This window comes from Perognathus longimembris, chromosome 5 (genome assembly GCF_023159225.1).
Source record: "Perognathus longimembris pacificus isolate PPM17 chromosome 5, ASM2315922v1, whole genome shotgun sequence".
In the NCBI taxonomy this organism is placed as follows: Eukaryota; Metazoa; Chordata; class Mammalia; order Rodentia; family Heteromyidae; genus Perognathus; species Perognathus longimembris.
The window spans coordinates 51883743-51911435 of record NC_063165.1 but is presented as its reverse complement, the minus strand read 5'-3'; the positions used below and the strand labels follow the sequence as shown (position 1 = coordinate 51911435).

At 41.9% G+C, this 27693-nt stretch overlaps 1 protein-coding gene and 1 pseudogene across 1 annotated transcript in view; both read right to left on the bottom strand.

Annotated features, from left to right (window-relative positions):
- Senp5 (SUMO specific peptidase 5) overlaps positions 1–27693 on the bottom strand; it is a 31335-nt gene extending 3642 nt beyond the window's left edge. The window contains exons 1-8 of the mRNA XM_048346880.1: positions 27514–27693; positions 19688–21216; positions 13210–13315; positions 12927–13065; positions 11715–11762; positions 8136–8213; positions 3868–4005; positions 1812–1895 (exon numbers count right to left, since the gene is read on the bottom strand). Coding sequence (XP_048202837.1) covers positions 1812–1895; positions 3868–4005; positions 8136–8213; positions 11715–11762; positions 12927–13065; positions 13210–13315; positions 19688–21188 — 2094 coding nt within the window. The 5' untranslated portion in view covers positions 21189–21216; positions 27514–27693. The remainder of the gene's footprint in view (positions 1–1811; positions 1896–3867; positions 4006–8135; positions 8214–11714; positions 11763–12926; positions 13066–13209; positions 13316–19687; positions 21217–27513) is intronic.
- Positions 5287–6110, bottom strand: LOC125351832 (annotated as a pseudogene).

Here is a 27693-nt window from a genome sequence, read left to right as displayed (position 1 = left end):
AAATAAGTACTTCTTTCAACAGAAGAAAAAGCTTTTATGTGCAAACAAGCAAGCAGTGGAAAAGCTGTGTTTTCTCAGCATATACTGCTAATACATTAGTACAACTAGTACATTAACTCTATGGAGGCATCTGGCCACAAGAAAAGTGAGATCAAGTGGCAATCACAACTTCAAGAACAACATGTAGGCTGGGAATGTGACTTAGTGGTAGAGTGCTTCCCTAGCATGCATGAAGCCCTGGGTTCAATTCCTTAGTACCACATAAACAGAAAAAGCCAGAAATGGTGCTGTGGCTCAAGTGGTAAGAGTGCTAGCCTTGAGCAGAGAGAGGCTCTGGGTCAGTGCCCAAGCCCCAAATTCAAGCCCCAGGACTGGGGGGACGGGGGACATTTACCCAAATATGAGAAATAGGGAAATCGGATAAAGGCTATTGAAACATCTACCTGCTATCAATTCAAAAACAACAAAAACAAAAAGGGAACTGTAGCTCAGAGGACAAAGGACAAAGGCCTGGACTCTTAAACACTCAGATATAGTAACTCTGGTGGCAACCTTCACTTTGAAAAAAAATCAAGTAAAAGTGGACTGTGTTTCCCAAAGCACTGGCTCCTACAGAACCAAGAGGGAACATGAAACGTGATGGCTAAGGGAGAATATATATCCAGGTAGAGAAACTCAGAACATTTTAAAGTCCAGTTCTGGTTAGAAACACACTGATTCAGCCCATGGATGAATTAATCTTGTCTTGGTGGGTTTGGGCTCAAGGTCTATGTCAAGGCCCTGCCTAAAGCATTGGATCAGTGATCTATACAGACCCGAGTGCAAGCACCTGCCTGCATCAATGGTTCCATTGTCTTTCGGGGAAAGTTAAACTCAAGCTTCAGTTCTTTCACCTATAAAACAAAGATGCTGCTTATTCCTAAACGAGTTCCTTCACAGGCTGTAAGGATGAAGTGAGGTGACAGGAAAACTCTTAAGAAATCAGGATTTGGCTGGGAACATGGTCTAGTGGCAAGCGTGCTTGACTTGTATACATGAAGCCCTGGGTTCAATTCCCCAGCACCAGAAAACGGCCAGAAGTGGCGCTATAGCTCAAGTGGCAGAGTGCCAGCATTGAGCAAAAAGAAGCCAGGAACAGTGCTCAGACCCTGAGTCCAAGGCCCAGGACTGGCAAAAAAAAAAAAAAAAGAAATCAGGATTCAAGACAGAATTTAGGGGGTATCCCTGGACACTCTGTCCTACAGATAGCTTCACTGTCAAAGGGCCAAACATGATTGATCTTACTTGACCCTTACTTCCATAAGACTCAAAGTCATTTTAGCATTATTCTGAGTGTACATGGAAATAAAAGCCACAAAGAAAGTGCTACCTCTAGCCCCAACCAAACTTTTCTCAGTAGACCAACATTAGCAACTGTCCAAAAGATGAATGACTGACATTTTCTGTTCTGGCAAGCTCAGAGAAACAGCAATGAGCAGGTTAATACTGAGTTGCCTCCCAAGGACTTCCTCCAGACTCCTCTTATCACTACTTTTTACCACTTCCTGTGGACATGCCTGTTTTTTTGTTTTTTGGTGCCTGTTCTGGGACTTAAACTCAGGGTTCCACATTCTTGCTTGGCTTTTTAGCTCAAGACTAATGCCCTACCACTTTAGCCAAACGTCCACTTCCAGCTTTTTGCTGGTTAACTGAGGATGAAGAGTTTCACAGACTTTTACCATGTTCTTCAGGTTTCAGTGTCCTGAGTAGCTAGGATTACAGTGAACCCCCAGGGCTCAGCTTTCAGTGTCATTTATATTACATATACATACCTTGGTAACAGCAGTCTGCCAACCCTGAAGAAATTCAGGTCTGTTCTTTTCTCTGGCTTCAGTCAGCAAATACTTTCTTATATTCTGGTTAAAAAGAAACCACAACACAGATGCTGTGTTCCATCAGTCTGTGAAAAATGGAACCTGCCCACAGCAGACAGAAGCAAAGGGAAAGACTGTGGCCTCATATAATTGAGTAGACCATGCATTATAAGTTTAGAGCTGAACAATATGTCAGAACTTTCACTCCATATTGTTATGGCAGACTCTCCCTGTACTATGTGCTCACAGTGTAGATACTGGTATTTGTTTCCAACAGTAAGTCAACTTGCTGTATTTGGAAATTACATACTAGAAAAACAAAAAAGTCCGTTTTTATGTGTCAGTCCTGGGGCTTGAACTCAGCTCCTAGGCACTGTCTCCTTTCTTTTCTGCTCAAGGCTGGCACTCTTGAGCCATACCTCCACTCCTGGTTCTTTTCTGGTTAACTGAAGTCTCATAGACTTTCCTGCCTGTGCAGGCTTTGAACTGCAATCCTTAGATCTCAGCCTCCTGAGAAGATAGGATTAAAGGCATGAGCCACTAGTGCCTACCCAAAAATAAGGTCTCCATCACTGCCAGTACTCAAAAGAGGGAAATAAGGCATAAAATAAAGCTAAAACTAAATGAACAACATTCCAGTCTAGAGAGAATCCTTAGTATTTGTTTTTGGTAGTGCTAGAATTTGAATTTATACTTACTAGGCAGGTAATACCATTTGAACCACTACCCTAGCCCTTTTTGCTTTAGTTACTTTGCAAATAGGGTTTCATTAACTTTTTTGCCTGGGCTGGTCTAAAACTGCAATCCTTCTATTTCCCAGCAGCTGGGATTACAGAAATGAACAACCACACTCAGCTTTAACTAGATCTTGACTATGTAGGATGGACATCAGGAGATCTACTGGGGGGGGGGGGGGGGTTGGCTTTTGTATCCTACCTTCTCACTGAATTAATATTAGTATTAGCTAAAATCTAATATTGTGCCAGTTGATTTTCTTGGGTTATGATTTATTCTACTGAAGTTAGCTTGAAGATACAAACCAATCTCAACTCTTTTTTTTTTTTTTTTTGGCCAGTCCTGGGCCTTGGACTCAGGGCCTGAGCACTGTCCCTGGCTTCTTCCCGCTCAAGGCTAGCACTCTGCCACTTGAGCCACAGCGCCGCTTCTGGCCGTTTTCTGTATATGTGGTGCTGGGGAATCGAACCTAGGGCCTCGTGTATCCGAGGCAGGCACTCTTGCCACTAGGCTATATCCCCAGCCCCGCAATCTCAACTCTTAAGAAACCAAAGAAAATAGTTCCTATTTACATTTAAGATGCAGTTTTAAATCGCGAGTGATGGCTCGGGGCCTATAATCCTTGCTACTTGGAGGTTGAGATCAGGAGGATTGCAGTTAGAAGCCAGCCAGAGCACAAAATTTCTAAGACAACCCCCCCCACACACACACTTTAAACAACAAACATCTGAGAGTGATAGCATAGATCTGTTGTTAGAACTACATGGGAAGGATAAACAGGAGGATCATGGTCCTGGTCTGGCCAGGACAAAAAGCAAGATCCTACTGGAAAAACAAGAAAAAGGGTCTAGGAGGTAGCTCAAGTAGAGTACCTGCCTAGCAATCTGGAGGCTCTGAGTTCACATCACAGTACTGTGCCCCCTCCTCCCACCAAAAAAAAAAAAAAGTGTAAAGGAAAAGCTGATGAAAACACTAACAAAACCCAAATTGGAAATGAGGGTTTAAGATATCACAAGAAATGTATTCACTGCCTTACTGCCTTGTCAATAAAATTTAAAAAACAAAACAAATTGGGACTGTTTCTCAGAGTGGGATCCAGATTTGACAGCTTCTTCTCCCTGCCAGGAAGTCTTGCTGTCCTGTCCTCTGCTAAGAGTCCAACACTTTTCTGGCAGAAACTGTTCCTTTATGTCACAGTCTTCTGCTGCTACATCTAGAGCTACGCTATAACTCTGCCAACTGTAAGATACATGAGAAATTAGGCACGATGTTAACTTACCTCTACACAAAACTTGAAATGAATGCCTTGGGAATCATAAAATGAAATAATTCGATTCGAGAGTGTCACAGTAATGAGAGACCAGTGAACTTCCAGGTGAATAGGAATCAACAGAAGACTTTTTTTAAACAAATCCACCTGAATAAGAGAAAGAAATGCAGTCATCAATACAGAACCAACCAGCTTTCATTTACTAACCTCTGACCTGCTGAAGGTCATAAAAGTAGGAAGTGGTAAATGAAAATGTGAATGCAGGGCTTTAATGCTCATGCTTGTAGCTTGTAAACAAAACAATAAATAGAAAGTACTATTTTTCATTTAGCCTACTAAACCTGGTTTTATCAAGTCCTCCCACTTGCTTTCAGTTTGTTCCTTCTGTTTGGTTTTTTGCCAGTCCTGGGGCTTGAACTCAGGGCCTGGGCACTCCCTGAGCTTCATTGCTCAAGGTTAGCACTCTACCACTTGAGCCACAGTGCCACTTCTGGCTTTTTCTGTGTATGTGGAACTGAAGAATCGAACCCAGGGCTTCATGTATGCTAGGCAAGCACTCTACCGCTAAGCCACATTCGCAGCCCTTGATTTCAGGTTTTTTTTGTTTGGTTTTGTTTTTGTGGTGCTAAAGATCAAACACAGGACCTGGCACATACGAGGCAAATGTTTCCCTAGTCAAAAGTCACACTATTAGAAAATAGCAAAAGTTAAGTCTTCCATCTTTTTATCATGGGCTCTGAAGAAAAACGGCTTAAGTTCCAACTGTGGCTCTTCAACTTATTGGCCAGATTGTTTCAGCAGTTTTCTTAGCTTTTTTGTGTGTAGCGCTCTAGTTTCCTCAAATAGCAAATGTAGAAAAGAAAAAGCACCTGTCTTATTAAGTTGAGAATAACAAGGCAATACATGGAAACACATGAAAAGGTGCTTTTGCACATTATTAGCAGCCAATAAAATTTAACCCTTTATCACTATTACTCCCATGTGTCTTTCAGATGTGAGAATTACCAAAACCATATAAAATGACACCTCTAAAAGAAAAAGGTGTCCCAGTGCCAGAGTAAGACGAAAAATGCAAGTTACTCCCAAATAACAGATGTACAACAGATATATACCAACTATACTTGGAAAAGTGAATACAAAGAAATAAACAGACACTACCATCAAGGGAGAAACATAGCCTTTATGTCCTAATACATACCCTTTACCACCTAATAACATTTGCTATTCCACTCAAAATTCCAGTAATCTACCAGGCACCTAGAATCAGCTTTTGGATTCAAAGTTCAGAGTGCTAAGCCAACTATCAAGACATGGTCTCACTATGTAGTTTTCCCTAGCCCCGAACTCAGGATCCTCCAGCCTGTGAGGCTTGGGTTACGACATTTGGTTACATATAGCCCCTTTTTTCCCCATCACAAATAGGCCTTGTATTTGTCACTATTAAAACTCTGAATTTTAAACAGATTCTTGAACTGGTGGTTCATATCCATCAGCTTGCTCGACTTTAGCACCAGTCTCGTCCCCAGTAGCTTTTCCAGAGCTACCACCTTCACCATGGAGCTCCATGAGTTTTCCCAATTCAAACTTGGGCTTCTTCAGCATTTTTACTTTTCTAATGAAGACATCATGCAGTAGATAAATAGACTGGCAGGCCTTTTCTATGTCTTTGCCAATGCTGTCTGGAATCAATTTATTAACTACTTTCAAGTCATTTGTCTGCACCTCTCGGGTCATGATCTCCATCATCTTCCTGCAGATCTGGCACACCTGCTGATGCTGGGCATAGGAGGTTTTGCGGATTTGATTGTTGTGTTTTTTAGTAAAACCAACACAGAACAGACGAAGCAAAAAACCATCTGTAGTCTTGACATCAACATGAGCTTCAATCATGGTCTGCCACTTTTTGACCATGGAGCACATTTTGTCTCGAGTGAGATCCATGCCATGGTAGTTGGTCAGACAGTTCTTGCCCTGAACATCCTCAGTAATGAGCTTGAACTTTCTGAATGCGACTTCATCATTCTGCAGATCGGCGAGGCTCACTTCAAACACCTGACCCTTGAGGCCATCAGATGCAATTTTGGTTCCTTGAATCTGTGACTAGTGTTTTCCCAATATTCCTTATATTGAACATGGCTGGTGCTTTTACATCATACCAATCTTTCTTAGAAAATGGATCAACCACTTTCTTCTTGGCTCCCTTTTACCGCCTTTTGTAAGGCGCTTGTTCTTGCCGGCCGCCATGGTGCTGGTCAGAGAGCCAAAAAGGCCATATAGCCCATTTTTAGTTACCTTTATAGTCTTAAGATCATTCATTCAACACTGCTCTGATATTACTACATAAAATAACAATTTCTCAAGCAAAGCTCATTCCAGTAGAGGAAGGAGACAGCAAATGTTCTATGAATCAGGTATAGAAAGTACTAGGAAGGAAAACAAAGATGAGAGGAGTGAAGGGACATACATAATTTCAGGCTGAGGCAGGATTAAGAACTGAGGCTAGCCTAGGCTACACAGCAAAACTTTGCCTTAAAAAAAAAAAAGAAAGAAAGAAAGAAAAAAGAAAAAGAAAAAAACAAGGGGAGGGGCTGGGAATATGGCCTAGTGGCAAGAGTGCTTGCCTCCTACACATGAAGCTCTCAGTTCAATTCCCCAGGACCACATATATGGAAAACGGCCAGAAGGGGCGCTGTGGCTCAGGTGGCAGAGTGCTAGCCTTGAGCGGGAAGAAGCCAGGGACAGTGCTCAGGCCCTGAGTCCAAGGCCCAGGACTGGCCAAAAAAACACACAAAAAAAAACAAGGGGAAAGTCTTACATCAAAGGAAGACCATTCTAAGCAGAAGGGAATGTACTTTAAGACAAACGTGCAGCAGGAAGCCTATATGGCTGCAGCATGGGACAACCGCAGGGTGGAAGAGGAAACAGAACGTGTGATTTAATCTGGTTATCAACTCCCCAATTCCAGAAGTATATTGTCTATTGCCTTCCCTCAGAAAAGATGAAGGAACCACTGAGGGTAATTTTGCTATTACTCTGATTCAGTATTTTGTTGTGCAATTGAACAATCAGCAAATTTAGTGTCTTACCTGAATTGCACAGAAAGCCAATAGTAACATTTAACTCCCAGCCTAGCACTCTTTCAGTTACAGCATACTCTAATCTACTGGATAGACTCAAGAGTTTTACTCATGTTTTATCTTTCAATCAATAGGATTTTTTTGGCGGGGGCGGGGACGGGGAGTCAGTCATGGGGCTTAAACTCAAGGCCTAGGCACTGAGCTTTTGTGCTCAAAGCTAGTGATCTACCACTTTGAGCAACAGCTCCATTTCTGTTTCTCAGGTGGTTAATTGAAGATAAGAGTCTCATGGACTTTCCTACCTGGGCTGGTTTTGAACCAAAATCCTCAGATTTCAGCTTCCTGAGAAACTAAGATTCTAGCTGTGAGCCACCAGCACCCGCCCAAACCAGCAGGATTTTTGAAAACTTAAACACATATTGGTAAGTCTAGTTAGGCCGGGTGCCAATGGCTCATATTTGTAAATCCTAGCTACTCAGGAAGCTGAGATCTAAAGACTGTTAGTTCAAAGCCAGCCTGGACAGGAAAGCCCATGAGACTCTTGCCTCCAAATAACCACCAAAAAGCCACACGTGGAACTGTAGCCAAGTAGTAGAGCAGTAGCCTTGAACAAAAAAGCTCAGGGAATGCACCCAGACCCAAGTTCAAGCCCCAGGAGCAGTGCATATCCATGTGCACACACACACAATGTCTAGTTAGAGAAGGGGGTAAAGAACAAGAAGCACTGGTAAGTGGACATGTTAAATTGTACCCCCCTTATACAACTTTTTTCTTTCATTTCCTTCCTTTTCTTTTTCAATGTGCCAGTCTTGAGGCTTGAACTCAGGGTCTGGAACTGTCCCTAAACTTTTCTGCTCAAGACTAGTGCTCGGGTTGGGAATATGGCCTAGTGGTAAAAGTGCTCGCCTCATAAACACGCTCACCTCAAGACTAGTGCTCTACCACTTGAGCCACAGCTCCACTTCTGGTTTTTTGGTAGTTAAAAGGAGATAAGAGTCTCAGACTTTCTTGTTCACGCTGGCTTTGAACCATCATCCTCAGATTTCATCCTCTTAAGTAGCTAGGACTACAGGCATGAGCCACCAGCACCAAGCTGTACAACTTTTTTTCAGGGGGAAAAAAAGGTAGCATTTTGGCATCTAAGTTCTCATCACTACACCCAAAATAGCTTATGCATTTCAAATTCCAAAGGCAGAATACCTTTTTAGTCCATCTCTTAACTCCATTGTATCCTTTGGTCACCAGCTGTCTATGGAAAAAGCTGTTGAAGAAATGAACCTAAAACAGAGCAGATACAGCAAACAGGTTATATCAGACTATGCTGAGATCAAACTTCAAAGGAAAATGAAAATTGAAAGATGCCTGAACATAGACAAAAGGAAGAAGAAATTTCTTCTTAAAAATAATGATCAAAATATAAAAAATACATTACATGTTTTACAGAAGACTGTCTTCACTGTTCATTAGAATGACCTTATAGCTGTAGTCTAATCAGAACTCGAACAGGACCGTAAGCAGATTACCTGAATCCAATCAAGTAGAAAGGCAACCTGATAAATGTCTCCAAATCAGGTGATAAAGTTGAAAGAGGCTATGAAAAAATGAGGTAGTGATTACCTAGAACTCAAATGATACAGACTATAAAACTAACATACCTGAAGAATGCAGATTTAGAGATGCCTGAATAGTAACTACACAAAGGCCTGAGCACATTTACAAGTGGTATCAGCTCTTCTGAGATAGACGGTATTCTGCTTTGTTTCTCCAGTCTAGGAATGGAACCAGTACTTCATACACACTAGGCAAGTGCCCTGATATTAGTGAGCTACACCCAGCTCTGTACAGTTGTCTTAAAAATGTTCATTCTCGGGAACCTGGGAATATGGCCTAGTGGTAGAGTGCTTGCCTCGAATACATGAAGCCCTGGGCTTAATTCCTCAGCACCACATATAGAGAAAAGGCCAGAAGTGGCGCTGTGGCTCAAGTGGCAGAGTGCTAGCCTTGAGCAAAAACAAGCCAGGGACAGTGCCCTGAGTTCAAGTCCCAGGACTAGCACAAAAAAAAAAAAAAAAAAAAAAAGTTCATTCTCTGGCCCACTTAATGCTTACAGCTCTCAAGATGTGGTCACCAAACCAGAAGAATCAAAATCACATGGGAGCTTTAATTAGAAAGCTGGCCTCCTCCCAGACCTGCTAAAGCAGAAACTTGAAAAGTAGGGCCCAGAAACCTGTTTCTGCAAATCTTCCAGCACTCCTTCAAGAAAAATTCAGCTAAACATGAATAAGACGAGGAGGCAGGCGCTGATGCTAGGGCAGCGACACTGAAATCTGGTGTGCAACAGAATCTTCAAGGCTTGCTACAGAACCACTGCATTAAGAAAATGTTATAACTCCATGAAGATTAAATGCATTGAAATGTATACATAATGAAGATAAACTAAACCATAAATTAAAGGCTTAAGTTTGAACTCTGGTGATTAAGAGCATTCAAGGGCTGGGAATATGGCCTAATGGTAGAGTGCTTGCCTTGTATACATGAAGCCCTGGGTTTGATTTCTCAGCACTACATATATAGAAAAAGAAGTAGTGCTATGGCTCACATAGTAGTAGCCTTGAGCAAGAAGAAGCCAGGGACAGTGCTCAGGCCCTGAGTCCAAGGCTCAGGACTGGTGCAAAAAAAAAAAACAAACACCAAAAAATCAACAAAAAAGTGACACATTTCCCTCATGATTACAACTTACAACGCATCAGAGGTTTGTGGTTATAGTTTTGTTGTTTTTTTATTTTTGTGCTAGTATTGGGGCTTGAACTAGGAGCCTTTTCTCTTACTGGTCTTTTTCACTCACAGTTGGCACTCTATCACTTGAGTTTTGCCTCATTTTAGGTTTGTGGTTTTAAGCAAAACGTTAAACTTTGTTCCTATACTCATAAACAGCACTGAAATCTGATATTTATTGGCTTAAATTACTTTGTGTAGTTTATGTAACTTACAGCCAGGCTTGAGCTTAACCTCACTCATTTGGTTTGGTTATCCATGACTGGCACTCCACCACTTGAACCATGCCACCAGCCCAGCTTTGAGATGGACTTTTCTGCCTGGGCTATCTAACATGATCCTCCAAGCTCAGCCTCCTGAGTAGCTAAGATTATAGACACGTGCCACAGGCACCTGGCTAATTATTATATTTTAAAAGTTTCACAAAGTGGCTAGGAATATGGCCTAGTGGCAAGAGTGGTTGCCTTGTATGCATGAAGCGCTGGGTTCGATTCCTCAACACCACATATATAGAAAATGGCCAGAAGTGGTGCTGTGGCTCAAGTGACAGAGTGCTAGCCTTGAGCAAAAAAGAATCCAGGGACAGTGCTCAGGCCCTGAGTTTAAGGCCCAGGACTGGCAAAAAAAAAAAAAAAAAAAGTTCCACAAAGTATTGTCCTCAAGTATGTGTGTATGGGTGAGTACTGGAGCTTGGGCCTGGGGCCTAGGTACTATCCCTTAGCTTTTTCACTCAAGCTCTACCACTTGAGCAACAGCTGCACTTTCCTGCTTTTTGGTTGTTAATTGGAGATAAGAGTCTTAAAGACTTTCACGCACAGTTGTTAACTTCAAACCCCAATCATCAGATCTCAGCCTCCTAAGTAGCTAGGATTACAGGCATGAGACATTAGCACCCAGCTCTTACTCATATTTTTTTCCTCTTTGAGATGGTCTCTGTAGCCCTGGGCATTTTCCAGTTTTTGATCCTCTGCCTCAGACTCTTCAGTGCTAGGGATTCACAGTTGTGAACCACCACATCTGTTTCATGCAATATTTGAATACTCAAAATTTTTAAAATTCAAAAAGGGTTAACATGTAAATTCACTTAAAGAGAACTAAATTCTGCTTAAGAAATGGGAGCTCGATTACTGTAATAACATAACAAGGGCTGCTTCAGCCTCCTGAGTACTGGGATTACAGATTTGAGTTACCATGCCTGCCTTAAGCATCAAATGTTTGATACATAGAAAACATAAGTCCTACTTTACTTTTGTTTTTTGTGCTAGTCCACGGGCTTGAACTCAGGGCCTGGGCACTGTCCTTGATCTTTTTTTGCTCAATACTAGCACTCTACCACTTGACCCAGAGCTCCACTTCTGGCTTTTTTGATGCTTAAGCGGTGACAAGAGTCTTATGGAGTTTCCTGCTGATTTTGAACCTCGATCCTCAGCTCTCAGCTGCATATGTAGCTAGTAGCCACTGGTGTCTGGTTCTACTTTACATTTTTAAAGAGAAGCTTGGATAATTTAGAATCTTTAAATGATCATGATATCTCTAACTACTTAGAAAATAATCCTTGTGGGCTAGCTGGGAAGGTGGCTTAGAGGTAAAGTGCTTGCCTAGCATGCATGAAGCCCGGGTTCGATTCCTCAGTACCACATAAGCAGAAAAAGCCAGAAATGGCACTGTGGCTCAAGTGGTTGAGTGCTAGCCTTGAGCAAAAGAAGCTCAGGGACAGCACCCAGGCCCTGAGTTCAAGCCCCAAGACTGGTAAAAAAAATAATAATAATCCTTGTGCCTCTCAAAAAAAAAAAAGCCCCCTTTAAGATAGCAATAAACATAGCCACCTTGACACAAAAGAGAAATTACTAGTACTGTGACTTTCTTAAGCAGAAATGATTTGATAAAAATGATGTCCAATGCTAGTACATGATCAAGACAAAATCTAGTTTATTTTTAAAATCTAAGGGATATTAGAGTTTAAAAATAAAAAAGCTCCTCTACTAAGAGGAAGTTTTCACTTACTTTGTCTGGAACTGCGTCCATTATTAGCTCACCATACATATTAATGACCTGTAAAAAAAAAAAAGTACAACTAGCTTAACTTAATGACCTTGTACAATATAGAGCATCATAAGCAGAATGGGTAACACTGACACTGGTGATAGTTATAAAACTACCTGGGCTCCTGGGGTTCGTGAATGAGTCACTTAAAAATAAAGATTGGGGGCTGGGGATATGGCCTAATGGCAAGAATGCTTGCTCAGGCCCTGAGTCCAAGCCCAGGACCGGCCAAAAAATAAAAAATAAAAAAATAATAAAGATTGTTGTGGCTGGGGATATGGCCTAGTGGCAAGAGTGCCTGCCTCATATACATGAAGCCCCTGGTTCAATTCCCCAGCACCACATATACAGAAAGCGGCCAGAAGTGGTGCTGTGGCTCAAGTGGCAGAGTGCTAGCCTTGAGCAAAAAGAAGCCAGGGACAGTGCTCAGGTCCTGAGTCCAAGCCCCAGGACTGACATACTGACATACATACATATATACATACATACATACATACATACATACATACATAAGATTGTTGCTGGGCACTGGTGGCTCATGCCTGTAATCCTAGCTACTCATGAGGCTGAGATCTATGAGACTCTTATTTCCAGTTAACCACCAGAAAACCGGAAGTGGGGAAGTGGTGCTGTGGCTCAAATGGTAGAGCACTAGTCTTGAGCTGAAGAGCTCAGGGACAGCCCCCAGGCCCAGAGTTCAAGCCCCACAACCAACAACAACAACAACAAAAAGATTGTTTTAGGTTGGAGGTGAGGCTCAAGAGGTACAGTGCCTGTGAGGCAAATATAAGGCTCTGAACACAAATCTCATTACCTCCAAAAAGCAACACAACAACCGAAACAAAAACTATGTTCTAAAAGGCAAATATGAAGCCAACCCACAGGTTCTATTATTTATTTATTTATTTTTGCCAGTCCTGGGCCTTGGACTCAGGGCCTGAGCACTGTCCCTGGCTTCTTTTTGCTCAAGGCTAGCACTCTGCCACTTGAGTCACAGCACCACTTCTGGCCATTTTCAGTATATGTGGTGCTGGGGAATCGAACCCAGGGCTTCAAGTATACGAGGCAAGCACTCTTGCCACTAGACCATATATCCCCAGCCCCACAGGTTCTATTTTGTTGACCAGCATCCTGTGCAACTTTTCTTCCCTGAGAACCTAATAAGGAACTTGCCTGGTCATTTAGCCAGTTCTGACCATCCAGGGTAGTCAGATCATCCATGTCCAGCATGTGCTTGTTGTAGAAAATTCGGAAGTTGCATTTTTGATGTCTGGCACGATAGTTTGTTATTTCTTTATTGATAAATGGTTTTCTGAAACAAAGGTTTTGAAAGAAAAAGTAAAAACAAAACAAACAACAAAAAATATGATATTTTTGTTCCTCCTAAACCAATAGAGAAGTCATATATGTCAATAATTTTACTTTAAAGAGCTTAGATTCAGTATAATTGGCATACCTATTAGAAAAGTCTTCATTAAAAACATCTTTTAATCTTCCAAGGACGTCTTTTTCACTGAGTGGGACCAAACTGCCATACTTTTTCATAGTCTCATCTAGGAATCCTACAGTCCAAAAGAAAAAAGATTCAATAAAAACCATTTTCAGCCGGCATCATGGCTCACACCTGTAATCCTAGCTACAGGATCCTTTTAAAAAGAAAATCCTATGGAAACATGATTTTTTCTGTTTTTGGTGATGGTGGTAGTGGTGGTGGTGGTAGCATCTGGTTTTGCTTTGGGATTTTTTTTCCTTGGGGGGGGGGCGGGTAAAGGGGATGCTCAGAAAGGGGGCGAGGAAGGATGAACAAATGCTATTTAGTATATACTATGTGGGAAATGACCTATGTAATGTGGGCAGGGATGGGAGGGAGAACATAGGGGAAAGTAAAGGAAGGGGTGACATAGTCCAAAAAAAGAAATGTACTTATTACCTGATGTATGAAATAGTAGCCCTTCTGTATAACACATTAATAATAACAATAAAATTATTTTTAAAAGAAAAAGAAAATCCTGACATTTTTGGGGGGAGGGAAGGCAAATGGGAGACACAGGAATGGAGGAAGGATGGAAAAAGCAGTCATTATATTTAATATACATTATGTAAAAACTGAGCTGTGTAACTTGAGGGTAGGTATAGGAGGGGGAAATGGAAGAAAAGGATGGAAGGGATGACACTGATCAAGAAGAATTATATTCTAACATGTCTATGGAATCGTAACTTCTTTGTAGAACTACTTAACAAAATTTAAAAAAAAAAGAAACCCTGTTATTGGTGACATGGATATACAGGGAGAACATTGTGCTAGGTGAAATAAACCAGGTATAGAAAGAAAATCTGTGGGGCTGGGAATAAGGCCTAGTGGCAAGAGTGCTTGCCTCCTATACATGAAGCCCTGGGTTTGATTCTCCAGCACCACATATATAGAAGATGGCCAGAAGTGGCACTGTGGCTCAAGTGGCAGAGTGCTAGCCTTGAGCAAAAAGAAGCCAGGGACAGTGCTTAGGCCCTGAGTCCAAGCCCCAGGACTGGCAAAAAAAGAAGAAGAAAGAAAAGAAAGAAAATCTGTGATCTCACATCAATGTGCAATCTCAAGGTCAAAGCTCTAAGTAGGGAACAGCAGGGGTTAAGGGGGTTGGTTAAAGGTTTCAGTCAGGAGGAACAAGTTCTAGGGATACAAACGAGGACGGTAACTGTAGCTAAAAATGTACTGCATACTTGAAAATTATTTAAAAAATAGTTCTCAAGTGTTCTAACAACAAGCAAAGTGTGAGTGATGGTTATATTTGAGGTTATGATCTTGCATTTAAATATCACATTGAACTTCACTAAACACATTTTTTTCTGGCCAGTTCTGGGGCTTGAATTCAGGGCCTGGGCTCAAGGTGAGAGCTCTACTACTTGAGCTACAGCGCCACTTTCGGCTTTTTCTGTTAACATGGTACTGAGGAATCAAACCCAGGACCTCATGCATGCCAAGCAAGCACTCTACCACTAAGCCCACATTCCCAGCCACTAAACACAATTTGTCAATTTAAACTAAAAAAAAAAAAAAAGAGAGAGAGAGAAAAGATCTCTTGCATCTTTTCAGTTTTATGAGATATAATTCATATACCACAAAACTGACCCTTTTAGTTCAAACTGAGTACATTATTACATGCACAGTAATCCAGCACTCAGAAGGCTGAGATGGGATTTTAAGTTAGAGGGCAGCCTGGGCTTCAAAAGGAGATCCTGGCCTCAAAAGAAAAGAAGACAGGAAATAGGCACAGGAAGAATGGCTGGAGATAGAGTTTGATGGCTACATGAGTACAGGCTAGATGAGCCATTCTGGAGTTGATCTTTAACAGAGTCACCCCCCAATCCCATTCAAAACAAAACAAAACCATAACCCAGTAGCTAGGCATGGTGGTGGTGCATACTTCATAATCCTAGCTACTCAGGAGGTTGATCATATGTTAGAGGCCAGCCTGGGTAACTTAGCAAAACCCTGTCATAAGCAAGGTCAAGGTCAGAGGTGACACTCAGTGGTAGAGCACTTGTTAGCTTGCCTGACCAGAAAGCTCTGGGTTCAATCCTATGTGTGACAAAAAAAAAAAATAATAATAATTGACGAGTTAATTTAAAATATAAAGCTGCTATATATGTAGTTGTTTCAAAACCTGTTTTTGGATGGCTCATGCCTGTAAATCCTAGCTAGTCAGGAGGCTGAAATATGAAGATCGCAGTTTAAAGCTAGCCAATGCAGGAAACTCTGTGAGACTCTCATCACCAATTAACCACCAGGAAATAGGAAGTGGTGGTATGGCTCAAAGTAGTAGAGCGCTAGCCTTGAGCTCAGGGACAGTGCCAAGGCCCAGAGTTCAAGCCCCACCACTGACAAAAACAAACAAAACCTACTTTTGGGGTAGTGCTAAGGACTAAAACCAGGGCCTTGGAAATGCTACACAAGTGCTCTACTATTAAACTACTTACCTGGAACGTACTTATTTTCCTTTTAAAACAGATAGCTAGTGGTCCCAGTTATTTCTCTTAATCCTGAATGTGTTACATAACTTTACTACAAAATATTTTGTGAGAATTTGGGTGTGAGGTGGCATGTGTTTTAATTCTGGTTGGCATTGATTTAGCCTTTACCATTTTTTCATTGTGTTTTCGAGTGCTGGGGATTACACCGAAGGAATGCTGCTACTATCCTTCCTGCAATGCCAGACCTCTATTTCCAGCCTCAAACCTTTCTAGCTTGAAGACTCATATATTTTTCTTTAGTTCTAGAAAATATTACTTTCTTCAGCTACCCTTAATTTGTAGGTACACCCATGAGATGGAGCTTAGAACTTTAGGTCTTCTTTTTTTAATATTTTCTTTTTCCTCAAGACCATTTTTTTTTTCAGAGCCTTGCACTTGCCAGCAAAGTGTTCTTCCACTGAGCTAAATCCTTAATCCCCTTTAGCGATTCTTTAAAGTAAAAGAACTGGGCTGGGAATATGGCCTGGTGGCAAGAATGCTTGCCTCGTATACATGAAGCCCTTAGTTCAGTTCTCCAGCACCACATATACAGAAAACAGCCAGAAGTGGCGCTGTGGCTCAAGTGGCAGAGTGGTAGCCTTGAGCAAAAAGAAGCCAGGGACAGTGCTCAGGCCTTGAGTCCAAGCCCCAGGACTGGCTAAATAAATAAATAAATAAATAAAGTAAAAGAACTTAGCTAGGTGCCATTGGCTCATGCCTATAATCTTAGCTACCTGAAAGGGTTGAGAATGGGAAGATTGTGGTTAGAGGCCAGCCCAGAAGAAAAATTTGCAAGACCCCTCTCTTCTCAACCCATAACTACAGGTTGGGGATATGGCCTAGTGGCAAGAAAACAGCCAGAAGTGGCGCTGTGGCGCAAGTGAGAGTGCTAGCCTTGAGCAAAAAGAAGCCAGGGACAGTGCTCAGGCCCTGAGCCCACGCCCCAGGACTGGCAACAAAAAACAAAACAAATAAACAAATCAACTCATAACTAGGCAGTGGTACAAGCCTGTCATTGCAAGCTGTGGAAGAGGCTGAGATTGAGAGGATGAAGATTCCAGACCTGCCATTGGTCCAACAAGACTCCATCCTCATGTAAAGAAGCTGGGTGTGGTAGCCCTAGGAAAGCCAAACAATAGGTGAATTTCAGTCCAAATGTGCACCTGAGCAGGAAGCAAGACCCTAACTCAAAAATAACCACAAAAAGAGCTGGAGGTGTGGCTCAGCAACACAATGACTACCTTGAAAGCACTTAGTCCTGAGTTCAAAACCCCAGCACTTACGCCTGCTATTACCGTAACTGATCTTAGTATCCCAGATAATGTAGAGATGTGTATTGGAACTAGGGGAGGGAAAGGGAATACCAAAAATGAGAGAGAAAGGATAAGACAAACCACCGCAAAAGCAATACTTACAAAACCAATTGGTGTAAACCAACCATACAACTCATGGGAGGGAAGGAAACTGGGGAGAGGGGAGATGGAGGAAAAATGAGGGAGGAGGTAGCAAGTTGGATAAGTAATGTATTACTTGCCTTACATATGAAACTGAACCCCTCTGTCCTTCACTTTGACAATAAAGAAGAAAAAAAAAACAAAAAAAAAACCCCAGCACTACCAAAAATAAATATTAAAAACAAATGGACAGGGGCTGGGAACATGGTTCAGTGACAGAGTGCTTGCCTAGCATGCATGAAGCCCTAGGTTTGATTCCTCAGTATCACATAGACAGAAAAGGCCCAAAGTGGCACTGTGGCTCTCTTTTACTCTATGCTTTATTTATAATTAGAAGTGTTAATATTTATGTAAGTGAATTGGTGTTTGTGATCAAAATGCTACTTTTTTTAGGTTTAAATATCACTGTTCTGCTAACCTTTTATTAGAGGTTATGGTTATTTCACGGCAGTAAAGCAAACTGATTTTCAAAAAATATTTGCCAGTACTCTAATTTGTGTCTTTTTTGTGAGAAACTTGTTATGCTCACTTGTTGGAAAGTGTTCAGAATTGTTTTAACTGCCAAGAAGTAACTCTTAATTCACCAGAAAAAGCCATTTGTAACAATTTAGTATCTGTCCAGACAGGTCCTATTCAAATACATATATATGTATATTCTTACTACCTATGTACTACTGTACTCATTTTATTTTATTTTTGTGCTGGTCCTGGTCCTTGAACTCAGGGCCTGGGTACTGTCCTGTCCCTGAGCTTTCTTGCTCAAGGCTAGCACTCTACCACTCGAGCTCCATTTCTGGCTGTTTTGGTACTTAACTGGAGATAAGAGCCTCATGGATCTTCTGCCTAGACTGGATTTGAACAGCAATCCTCAGGTCTCAGCCACCTGAGTGGCTAGGTATGAGCTACTGGTACCCAGCTTTTGTATTGATCTTTACAAAATTGTATCATACCATTTTTGCAACTTGCTATTTTGATTTTATATATATTAACATCTTTCAGTATCAAAATATAATTCAAAATTTTGAATACCCCTATGCAAACACATTTCTACTGTTTTATATCTAGGAGAAATTTGAATCCAGGGAATATATCAAAGATTAATAATGCTATTTTGTTTTCCAAAATCTTTATGCCAATTTACTTCCTAATGTAATTCTTTTCCCCAGTAAGGACTAGAAGTCATTTAAACACACATACAGTTTTACTGTGTAAGAACTAAAAGCTTCTGTTAAAATCAATGTTGGGGGGTAATGAAAAACCTTCATGGGGCTGAGAATGTGGCTTAGTGGTAGCGTGCTTTCCTAGCATGCTTGAAGCCCTGGGTTTGATCCCTCAGCACCACATAAACAGAAAAGGCCTGAATTGGCACTGTGGCTCAAGAGGTAGAGTGCTAGCCTTGAGACAAAAGAAGCCATGGACAGTGCTCAGGCCCTGAGCTCAAGCCCCAGGACTGGCAAAAAAAAAAAAGAAAGTCAACATTTAACAGAGAACTATTGTATGAACTATGATGGGATTTATGAGCAAAGTTTAAGAAGAAGCTTAGTTTATTAGTTTAAGTTTACTACGTTAAATTACTAGTAATTTAATCATTCTTTAAGCATTTTGATTTTTAAGTAATTTTACCATTCTTTTAAAATTTTAAGAATTTTGGTCTGGGAATGTGGCTTAGTGGTAGAGTGCTTGCCTAGCATGCATGAAGCTCTGGGTTGCATTCCTCAGTACCACATAAACAGAAAAAGCCAGAAATGGTACTGTGGCTTAAATGGTAGAGTACTAGCCTTGAGCAAAAGAAGCTTAGGGACAGTGCCCAGGCCCTGAGGTCAAGCCCCAGGTCTGATTAAAAAAAAAAAAAATAGTAAGAATTTTAAAATTCTTAAAAGTCCAAGAGGGGGAATTTACCATCAATCAAAAATAATTTATGGTACATCTACACTATATAGCAATATAAGAGGAATTTAATATATCTAACCACAACTGGGTGCTAGTGGTTCACACCTATAATACTGTTTACTCAGGAGACTATGATCTGAAGACTGAGGTTCAAAGCCAGCCTGGGCAGCAAAGTCTGGGAGACACTACTAAAAAAGCTGGGGAAGAAGGGGGAAGAAAAATGAGGTAGGGAGTAACAAGTTTGATAAGAAATGGACTCACTGCCTTATGTATGAAACTGTAACCCCTCTTCTGTACATCACTTTGACAATTTTTTTTTTTTAATAGCTGGAAGTAGAGCTGTGGCTCAAGTACTACTAGAGTGCTAGCCTTGGGCAACAAAGCTCAGGGACAGTGACCAGGCCCTGAGTTCAAGCACCAGGACAGGTGTGTTGTGTATACACACGTATATACACACACACACACACACACACACACACACACAGCAATATCTAACCACTTAAAGGGAAAGCCATGAGTAGGAGGAATATTCTAGAAAGAATAATGGACAGTGTGGGCAGACGTTGGAGAACAAAGAGTACATACCAGAAAGGCAGCTTAAGAGCTGTTCATCATCCACTGCAGAAGTTTTCTGACCATACTTTCCACTTCCCATTTGGTTTTCTAGTTTGAGTTCATTGCATACCAGGGGAGCTTCCAGTGGACTTTTACAGTAAGGGTGGTCCAGCAACTTAGAACTAAGAATGTTCTGCTTGAGAGGTCCATCCTCCTCCATCTGGTAGGAGTTCTCATTTTGAACAGTCTCTTCAGACACAGGCCCAACGACAGTGCTCACAGATTTATCAACTTCAGACACCAACAGCTTTAGGCTGTCATTAGTAACAGTGTTTGTTTGACTTTCCTGACTCAGAGTCACAAGTTCTCTTTCAGTTTCTGAGGTGAACATGTTACTAGAATGATGTTCTGCTAAGGGAATGTCATGGATGGCCTCTGTACATTCCCACTTAGGAGCACAGGGTGACTGGTCCCAGGTATATGTGGCACTGCCATTTTGTTGGTCAGGGAATGCTCCATCCAAATTAAGGTCCTTGTCCAAGAAAGAACTTCCTTTAGTGTGGCCATCAGGCATGAGAGAGTTCTTTCCCTTCACCCCAACACTGCCATCCATATTTGGAAAGTATGGTAGATGCTGACAAGAAGAGTCTTTAGGTTCTGGGGAAGAGAATGGGCTGCAATTGCCACTCTCAGTGTTGTCCTTAAGGCTCTCTTGATCCCCAGTGACTTTCTGTACCCAGCTTCGCTGGGCTTTTCTTAACTTGCAAACTTTGCCTTTTGTTCTGAAGTGTTGCGATCTGAGAATCCTATACCGAAATCTAATCATGGATAGTTTCTCATACATCATAAGAGAAGACACTTTTATTTTTCGATGTTGGTTAAGTTGTAGCTTCTTTGGAATCAGGGACTCCCCATTCCTGTGATGCTCTGGCCCTTGGTAACAGCCATAGTAAAAGCGTTTTCTCTTATGATTGCTCAGAGTGAGCACAACTTTGCTGTTCTCACCTGGTCTTTGGCTCTCCCCATTGAACTTCATGGGAAAGTCAGAAACTTGTGGCTCTGTCCTGCGTTTGTGACCATTGACCTGACCTGAAACAATATTTGCTGGTAAGCCACCAACTGCCTTCAAGAGTCTTTTCTCTCCACAGTATTCATGGTCTGAGTTCTTTGTTATTGACAGCAACTTATTTGCTTGGAGTTTCAGAAGACTCCTTGAGGAAGATACAAAATGCTTGTTGTCCTTTCTTTTCACTTTAGAGGACAAAGTGCTGACATTCTGAATAGGCACTCTAGACTTGGTCTTAACACAAAGAGGTTTATTCTGGGTCCACCTTTTCTGAAGGGTCTCCTTGCCACTCTGGAAATGTCTCAATCGTCTATTCCAAGTAACTGGTCTTCCCAACTTAGCTTTCAGAATGCACAAGTGTTGGTGAAGATAGAATTTCTTAAAGCCTCCAAACCCTGCACTCCATTTCTCAGAAAAGGTTAAGTGTATTCCTTTCCTCCATTGAACTTTCTTGTGTTTTTTCATTTTTCTGATGCATAGTGAGAACTTGCATCTACAAAGGAAATGTAAAGAAACGTTACAAAAGTAAAAATAACATCAGGAAGACACTCTTAGCAATTAAGACAGAAAACTAAAAAGAGTTTATGTAGTTCAAATTAGGCTGTCAGAGATGATGAAATCCTCTGTGATGGTTTCCATTGCAAGGAAAGTTGGAGATAAAGAAAGCCATGAACATTCAAACAAGACCTTATTTATAAGACTTGGAAAAAATTGTATCAAGTGAAGTAAGCCAAACCCAAAGAAACATAAATAGGTTACAAGATTTCCCTCATTTGTTTTAACTTTCTAGAAAGTGCCTATAAATTTACAAGTAAACACACTGGATGGTAAAAGATTTAAAAACCCAAAACACTTGGACATGATAAATTACACAGGACTCTAGACATTCACACAGTGAGACCAAAGGAGAATATTCTTAGGAGAGGATCACAAAGGCTCAATAACTATGGGCATATTATCACATAAAATGTTTATAGAAATAAACTCCAAGTAGGCTGGGGATGTGGCATACATGAGGCCTTGGGTTTGATTCCTCAGCACCACATATACAGAAAAAGCCAGAAGTGGCGCTGTGGCTCAAGAGATAGAGTGCTAGCCTTGAGCAAAAGGAAGCCAGGGACAGTGCCCAGACCCGAGTCCAAGCCCCAGGACTAGCAAAACAAACACAAACAAACAAACAAACAAAAAAGAAATAAACTCCAAGAAATGGAAACAAGAGGTTTTATGTTATTTTGCTTCTTTTTGTTGTTGTCTTTATCACTTATCGCTGTTTTTTATTTCTGTACCTTTTGTCTTGTATATAAATTTATCTGTCTTGGGAGAGTACAAGTGAACACAGAAATGGTGGGACAAAGAGTGAACAAATGCTGCAGTGATCCTCACTAGATACTATGTTAAAAATGAACTCAACAACTTGTGAGGGAGGGAAGTCAAGAGGAAAAGGCTGGGAGAAAAGAAGGGAAGAGGTGACACTGTTCAAAAAGAAATGTATTCATTACCTGACTTGTGTAACTGTAACCCTCTACATCACCTTTACAAATACAATTTTTAAAAAACTACTAAAAAAGACCTCATTATAATACTTTACCTATCTTGGACAGAAGTAAGTTGCAGGAATAATTTCCCACTGGGCACCAGTGAATCATACCTGTAATATTAGCTAGTAGGAGGCTGAGATCTGGGCATTACAGTTCCAAGCCAACCCAGGCAGGAAAGTCCATGAAATTTATCTCCAATTAACCACTCAAAAGCCAGAAGTAGCACTGTGGCTCAAAGTAGTAGAGTGCTAGCCTTGAGCAAAAGAACTCAGGGACAGTGCCCAGGCCCTGAGTTCAAGCCCCATGACTGACCCCTCCCCCCCAAAAAAAGGGGAGGGAGGGAGGAAGGAAAGAAGAAGCAAACAAACAATCTGTAAGAATGTAAGAAAAGAGGGGCTGGGAATATGGCCTAGTAGTAGAGTGTTTGCCTCATATACATGAAGCCCTGGGTTCGATTCCTCAGCATCACATATATAGAAAAAGCCAGAAGGAGCAATGTGGCTCAAGTAGTAGAGTGCTAGCCTTGAGCAAAAAGAAGCCAGGGACAGTGCTCAGGCCCTGAGTCCAAGCGCCAGCACTGGCAAAAAAAAGAAAGAATATAAGAAAGAAGCAAGCAAACAAAACAAAGAATCTCTGTATGGGGGCTGGGAATGTGGCTTAGTGGTAGAGTGCTAGCCTAGTATGCCTAAAATCCTGGGTTTGATTCCTCAGCAGTATATAAGCAGAAAAAGCTGGAAGTGGTATGGTGGCTCAAGAGGTAGAGTGCTAACCTTGAGAAAAAAGAAGCCAGGGTCAGTCCTCAGGCCATGAGTCCAAGCCCCAAGACTGGCAAAAAAAAAAAAAAAAGAATCTCTATATGGAACCCTAACTGGCTTCAAACTCCTATCTTCCTGCCTCAGCCTCCCAGTTGCTGGGAAATCCAACAGTTCATAAGTACTTATTCCATATACCATACTACTTGAACATTTAGACATATGTCAAAATTTTCTGACTGTTATAGTTAATTCAGGCTTGTATTTACAGTGCCAGAATTCAAAGATGCTAAATATCACGTAATGAATAGGATAATGAACTATCTCATCTAAAAAGACATTACTGCTCCCATTCAGGGAGCTTGATTCTATCCTCTAACAGTAGCACTATCTGGAAGGATGGTGGACAAAAGTAGGGAGCAGAGGTTAAAGAGAACTACATAGTCCAGCCAATAGTTTAAAATTAGATGACCAAAAGTAGCATCATTGCCAGGCACCAGTGGCTCATGCCTATTAATCCAAGCTACTCAGGGGGCTGAGATCTGAGGATCACAGTTCCAAGCCAGCCCAGGCAGAAAAGTCCCTATGAAACTCTTATCTCCAATTAACCATTCAAAAACCAGAAGTGGAGCTGTGACTCAAAGTGGCAGAACACTAGCCTTGAGCAAAAGAGCTCAGGGACAGCCCTGAGTTCAAGCCCTATGACACCCGCCCCCAAAAAAAGTAACATCATTGGTGGACATAGTGGCTCATGCTTACAATTATAGCATTCAGAAGGCTGAGGCCAGCCTGAACTACATAAAGAGACTTTGTCTCAAAGAGTGAAAAAAGTAACATAAAAGGTAACTTGTTATGGTCAAAACAACAATAGAACCTGTTGAAATTGTTTTAGGGAGAGACTATATACTTGTGTGAAATGACAGAATGCATTCCCCCTTGTACAATTAATGTACACTAATATAAAACAACAACAACAACAACAAAACCAAGCTGGATGCCAGTGTCTTACCCCTCTAATTCTAGCTACTCAAGAGACTGAGACCTGGAAGAGAGAAGTCAGCCCAGGCTGGCCAAATGCCAGCTAAGCAAGATGATTAAATGCCAGGTCCTGAGTTCAAACCCTAGTGCAGGGAAATATCAGATTTTCCCATTGTTTTTGAAGGCTTCACATACAAGCCTAACAAAAACCTGATTTACAGAGTGATACAGTCTTCACGTAATTAGGACAACCAACTAACCTAAGTAACACCTAGTAAGAACCTTCAATGTAACAATCTACTATCAAAAACTGAATTATTATCCTTGGTTTGGAAGTTTGGCTCAGTTGGTAGAACACTAGACAATGAGCAAAAGAGTCAGGTACCAAGTTCATGTCCCATTCTCGGACCTAAAAAAAGAAGAAAAAAGAAAGGACCTCGGACCTAAAAAAAAAAGAAAGACTACCATTTCTGGGCTCAAGGCACTTTAAAACCTGACTAGAGGGGCTGGGAATATGGCCTAGTGGCAAGAGTGCTTGCCTCGTATACATGAGGCCCTGGGTTTGATTCCTCAGCACCACATATACAGAAAATGGCCAGAAGTGGCGCTGTGGCTCAAGTGGCAGAGTGCTAGCCTTGAGCAAAAAAGAAGCCAGGGACAGTGCTCGGGCCCTGAGTTCACGGCCTAGGTCTGGCCAAAAAATAAATAAATAAATAAATAAAACCTGAATAGAACTACTAATTCAACTAGGTTAAGAAAAGGATAAGAAATTAAAATAATAATGTGGTAATTAGGCAACTGCTAAGCCTGTTTATAAACTAAAATGTGGAACCTTACTTACATCTATTTTCAAAGTGATGTCTGAATTCAAGGCCTCATGCTTGCTAGGCGTGCATTCTGCCTTTTTAAATTTTTTTTTTGGGGGGGGACAGAGTTTCAAATAGAACCAGGGCTTCAAACATTACCCCAACCATTAAAAATAAACATAAGCCAAGCACTGGTGACTCATACTGTAATCCTAGCTACTCAGGATGCTGAGATCTGAGAACTGCAGTTCAAACCCAGCCAGGGCATGAAAGTCCATTGAAACTCTATTTCCAACTTAATCAGAGATAGTGCCCAGTTCAAGTCCCATTACTGACAAAAACAAACAACTAACCAGGTCTCACTTTTGACCAAAAGAGGTAGTCAAAGCATCTGAGTTTTTTTCTTTTGTTGTAGTTGTTTTTGTTGGTTGTGGGGCTTGAACTCATGGCATGGGAGCTGTACCTGAGCGCTTTTGCTACTGCTCTACCACTTTGAGACACAGCAATACTTCCAGTGTTGTCTTTTGAAATAGGGTCATGCTATGTTGCTCAGGATGGCCTCAAGCAATCCTCAAGCAATACCTGTGATTACAGACAGGTATGTGCTACCTCACCTGGATGTTTTATTTTATTTATTTATTTATTTTTGCCAGTCCTGGGCCTTGGACTCAGGGCCTGAGCACTGTCCCTGGCTTTTTGCTCAAGGCTAGCCCTCTGCCACTTGAGCCACAGAACCACTTCTGGCCATTTTCTATATATGTGGTGCTGGGGAATCACACCCAGGGCTTCATGTATATGAGGTAAGCAGTCTTGCCACTAGGCCATATTCCCAGCCCCATCACCTGGCTGTTTTCGTTTTCCAACTAATCCTAATGCTCAACTAGGTTTTGGACATAATGCACCCTCAAGTTTCCTTATGACTTTAAATTTCAAATTGACAACACAGTGAACATTGCACTTAACTACATGCAACACAGTCTTTACCATTCCTGCACAGAGGCAAGGAAAGTATCTTTTACCTGCCTGCAAGAGTAGTTACTAGCCACTGAGACATTATATCTTCCTCCCTCCTCCCCTAAAGCTTCTCTAACTGACCTATGTTACTGTAGGGTGGTTAATATTCTAACATAAAGGCAACTCCTCTGGCTAACATAGAATTGTTAACATCCACTCCCTCAAGAGAAAATTCACTCTTGCACATTTTCAGTGAGAAGGGTCCACAGAAGTAGGGCGAAGTGGATTTCTTCTACAGTGGACCAAGGTATAAATTAAGTCCCTCCCTCTTCTCCCAAGAACAGGCTACTGGGCAAACACTATCTTTTTTTTTTTTTTTTTTTTTTTTTTTTTGCCAGTCTTAGGGTTTGGACTCAGGGCCTGAGCACTGTCCCTGGCTTCCTTTTGCTCAAGGCTAGCACTCTGCCACTTGAGCCACAGTGCCACTTCTGGCCATTTTCTATATATGTGGTGCTGGGGAATTGAACCCAGGGCCTCATGTATATGAGGCAAGCACTCTTGCCACTAGGCCATATCCCCAGCCCCAAACACTATCTTAAGTAAAGAGCAAAACTGATTTAAGTCATTAATGATACACCAGTAATGCTTATCAGTAGGCATGGGAGTTACTGGAAGAAGTTGCTTCCAAATGCTGACTATCCAAAGCACAGACTGCAGTTCAATCTGACCACACAAGATCCTAGCATCTCTTCTGGCATTCTTCTCAGCACAGATATTCTGGGCCAAAGGCAAAAAATGTAAATAGGAATGCACCATTAAGTGTCCTGGATATTCTTAAACAGAGTTTAACTAGATTTTCAAACATTTAATTCTCCCAATTAACTTACTTAGGTATAAGAAAGTCCCACTGTGCAGACAGTGAATTTAAGCCACACCTAGTATAGTGGCTCATGCCTGTAATCCTGATTACTCAGGAAGCAAGAGAAAGGGAGAATTACAGACTAACCCCTCCAGAAAGTTCACGAGATTCCATCTCAACCAATAGCTGTGTGTGCTGGGACGCATTTATCATCCCTGCTATTCCAGAATTTGTAAAGTAGCCAAAGCAAAGAGGACTAGGGAGGGGGAGCGTGTGAAAAGCTGTAGGGCGTCTGCCTGGTTCAAAACTCCAACAGGCCCCACAAAAAAGAAATAAGAAAATCTACTGCCAAATAGCCAGAGAGAATTTCAACTTTTCTCCGTCCAAAACGCCAACATCGTCTCCTTATCCCTTCTTACCCTAACAGAGTGGAATAGAGGCTGATACTAGTAACACCGAACAGAAAAACAGCGTTTCCACCATCTGAATATCCAAATCGCACCAGCCGTTTTCTCTAGAAAAGCGTTCCACGAGCGCACGGGGGAAAAGAACCAAAATGGAAAGGACGCAGAGATGACCGAACAAATCAGAACCCTCTACTTGCAAGCCGGCAGTGCTGGGGCCTCTAATTGCACTCTACTCCCAAAGCTTCCCGGCTTCAGGAGCAAACGGCCTGGGGCATCAGTTTTCTCGTAGCCTCCGTCGCAGAGAAACAACAAGGGAGGGCAGCCGCCCTTCGGGACTAGCTTCTTCTCGGTCCCCAGACAACACCTGGTGCAGGCGAAGCTGCTGCCTCGGGCTCGAGGCCTCCAGGCCTGGACGCTGAGCTGGCGCCCAGTGGCGCGAGGAATTGGCCAGTCCTGCGACCCGTCCGTCAGTCATTCGGCCGGTGCTCCCGCTTACCTACATCCCTCGTTCCCTGCACCTGGCCGATCGCCTCAGCCACGCCGCGGTAGCCTGGACCGTGACCTCGCTTTCGCCAGCATTCGGGGAAGCTCCGCCAGCAAGGAGGTGTCCGGCCTGTCCGCGACCGCCACGGCTGCCGAGCTTCCTCCCGAGCCTCTGTGTGATGCCGGCGCCCAC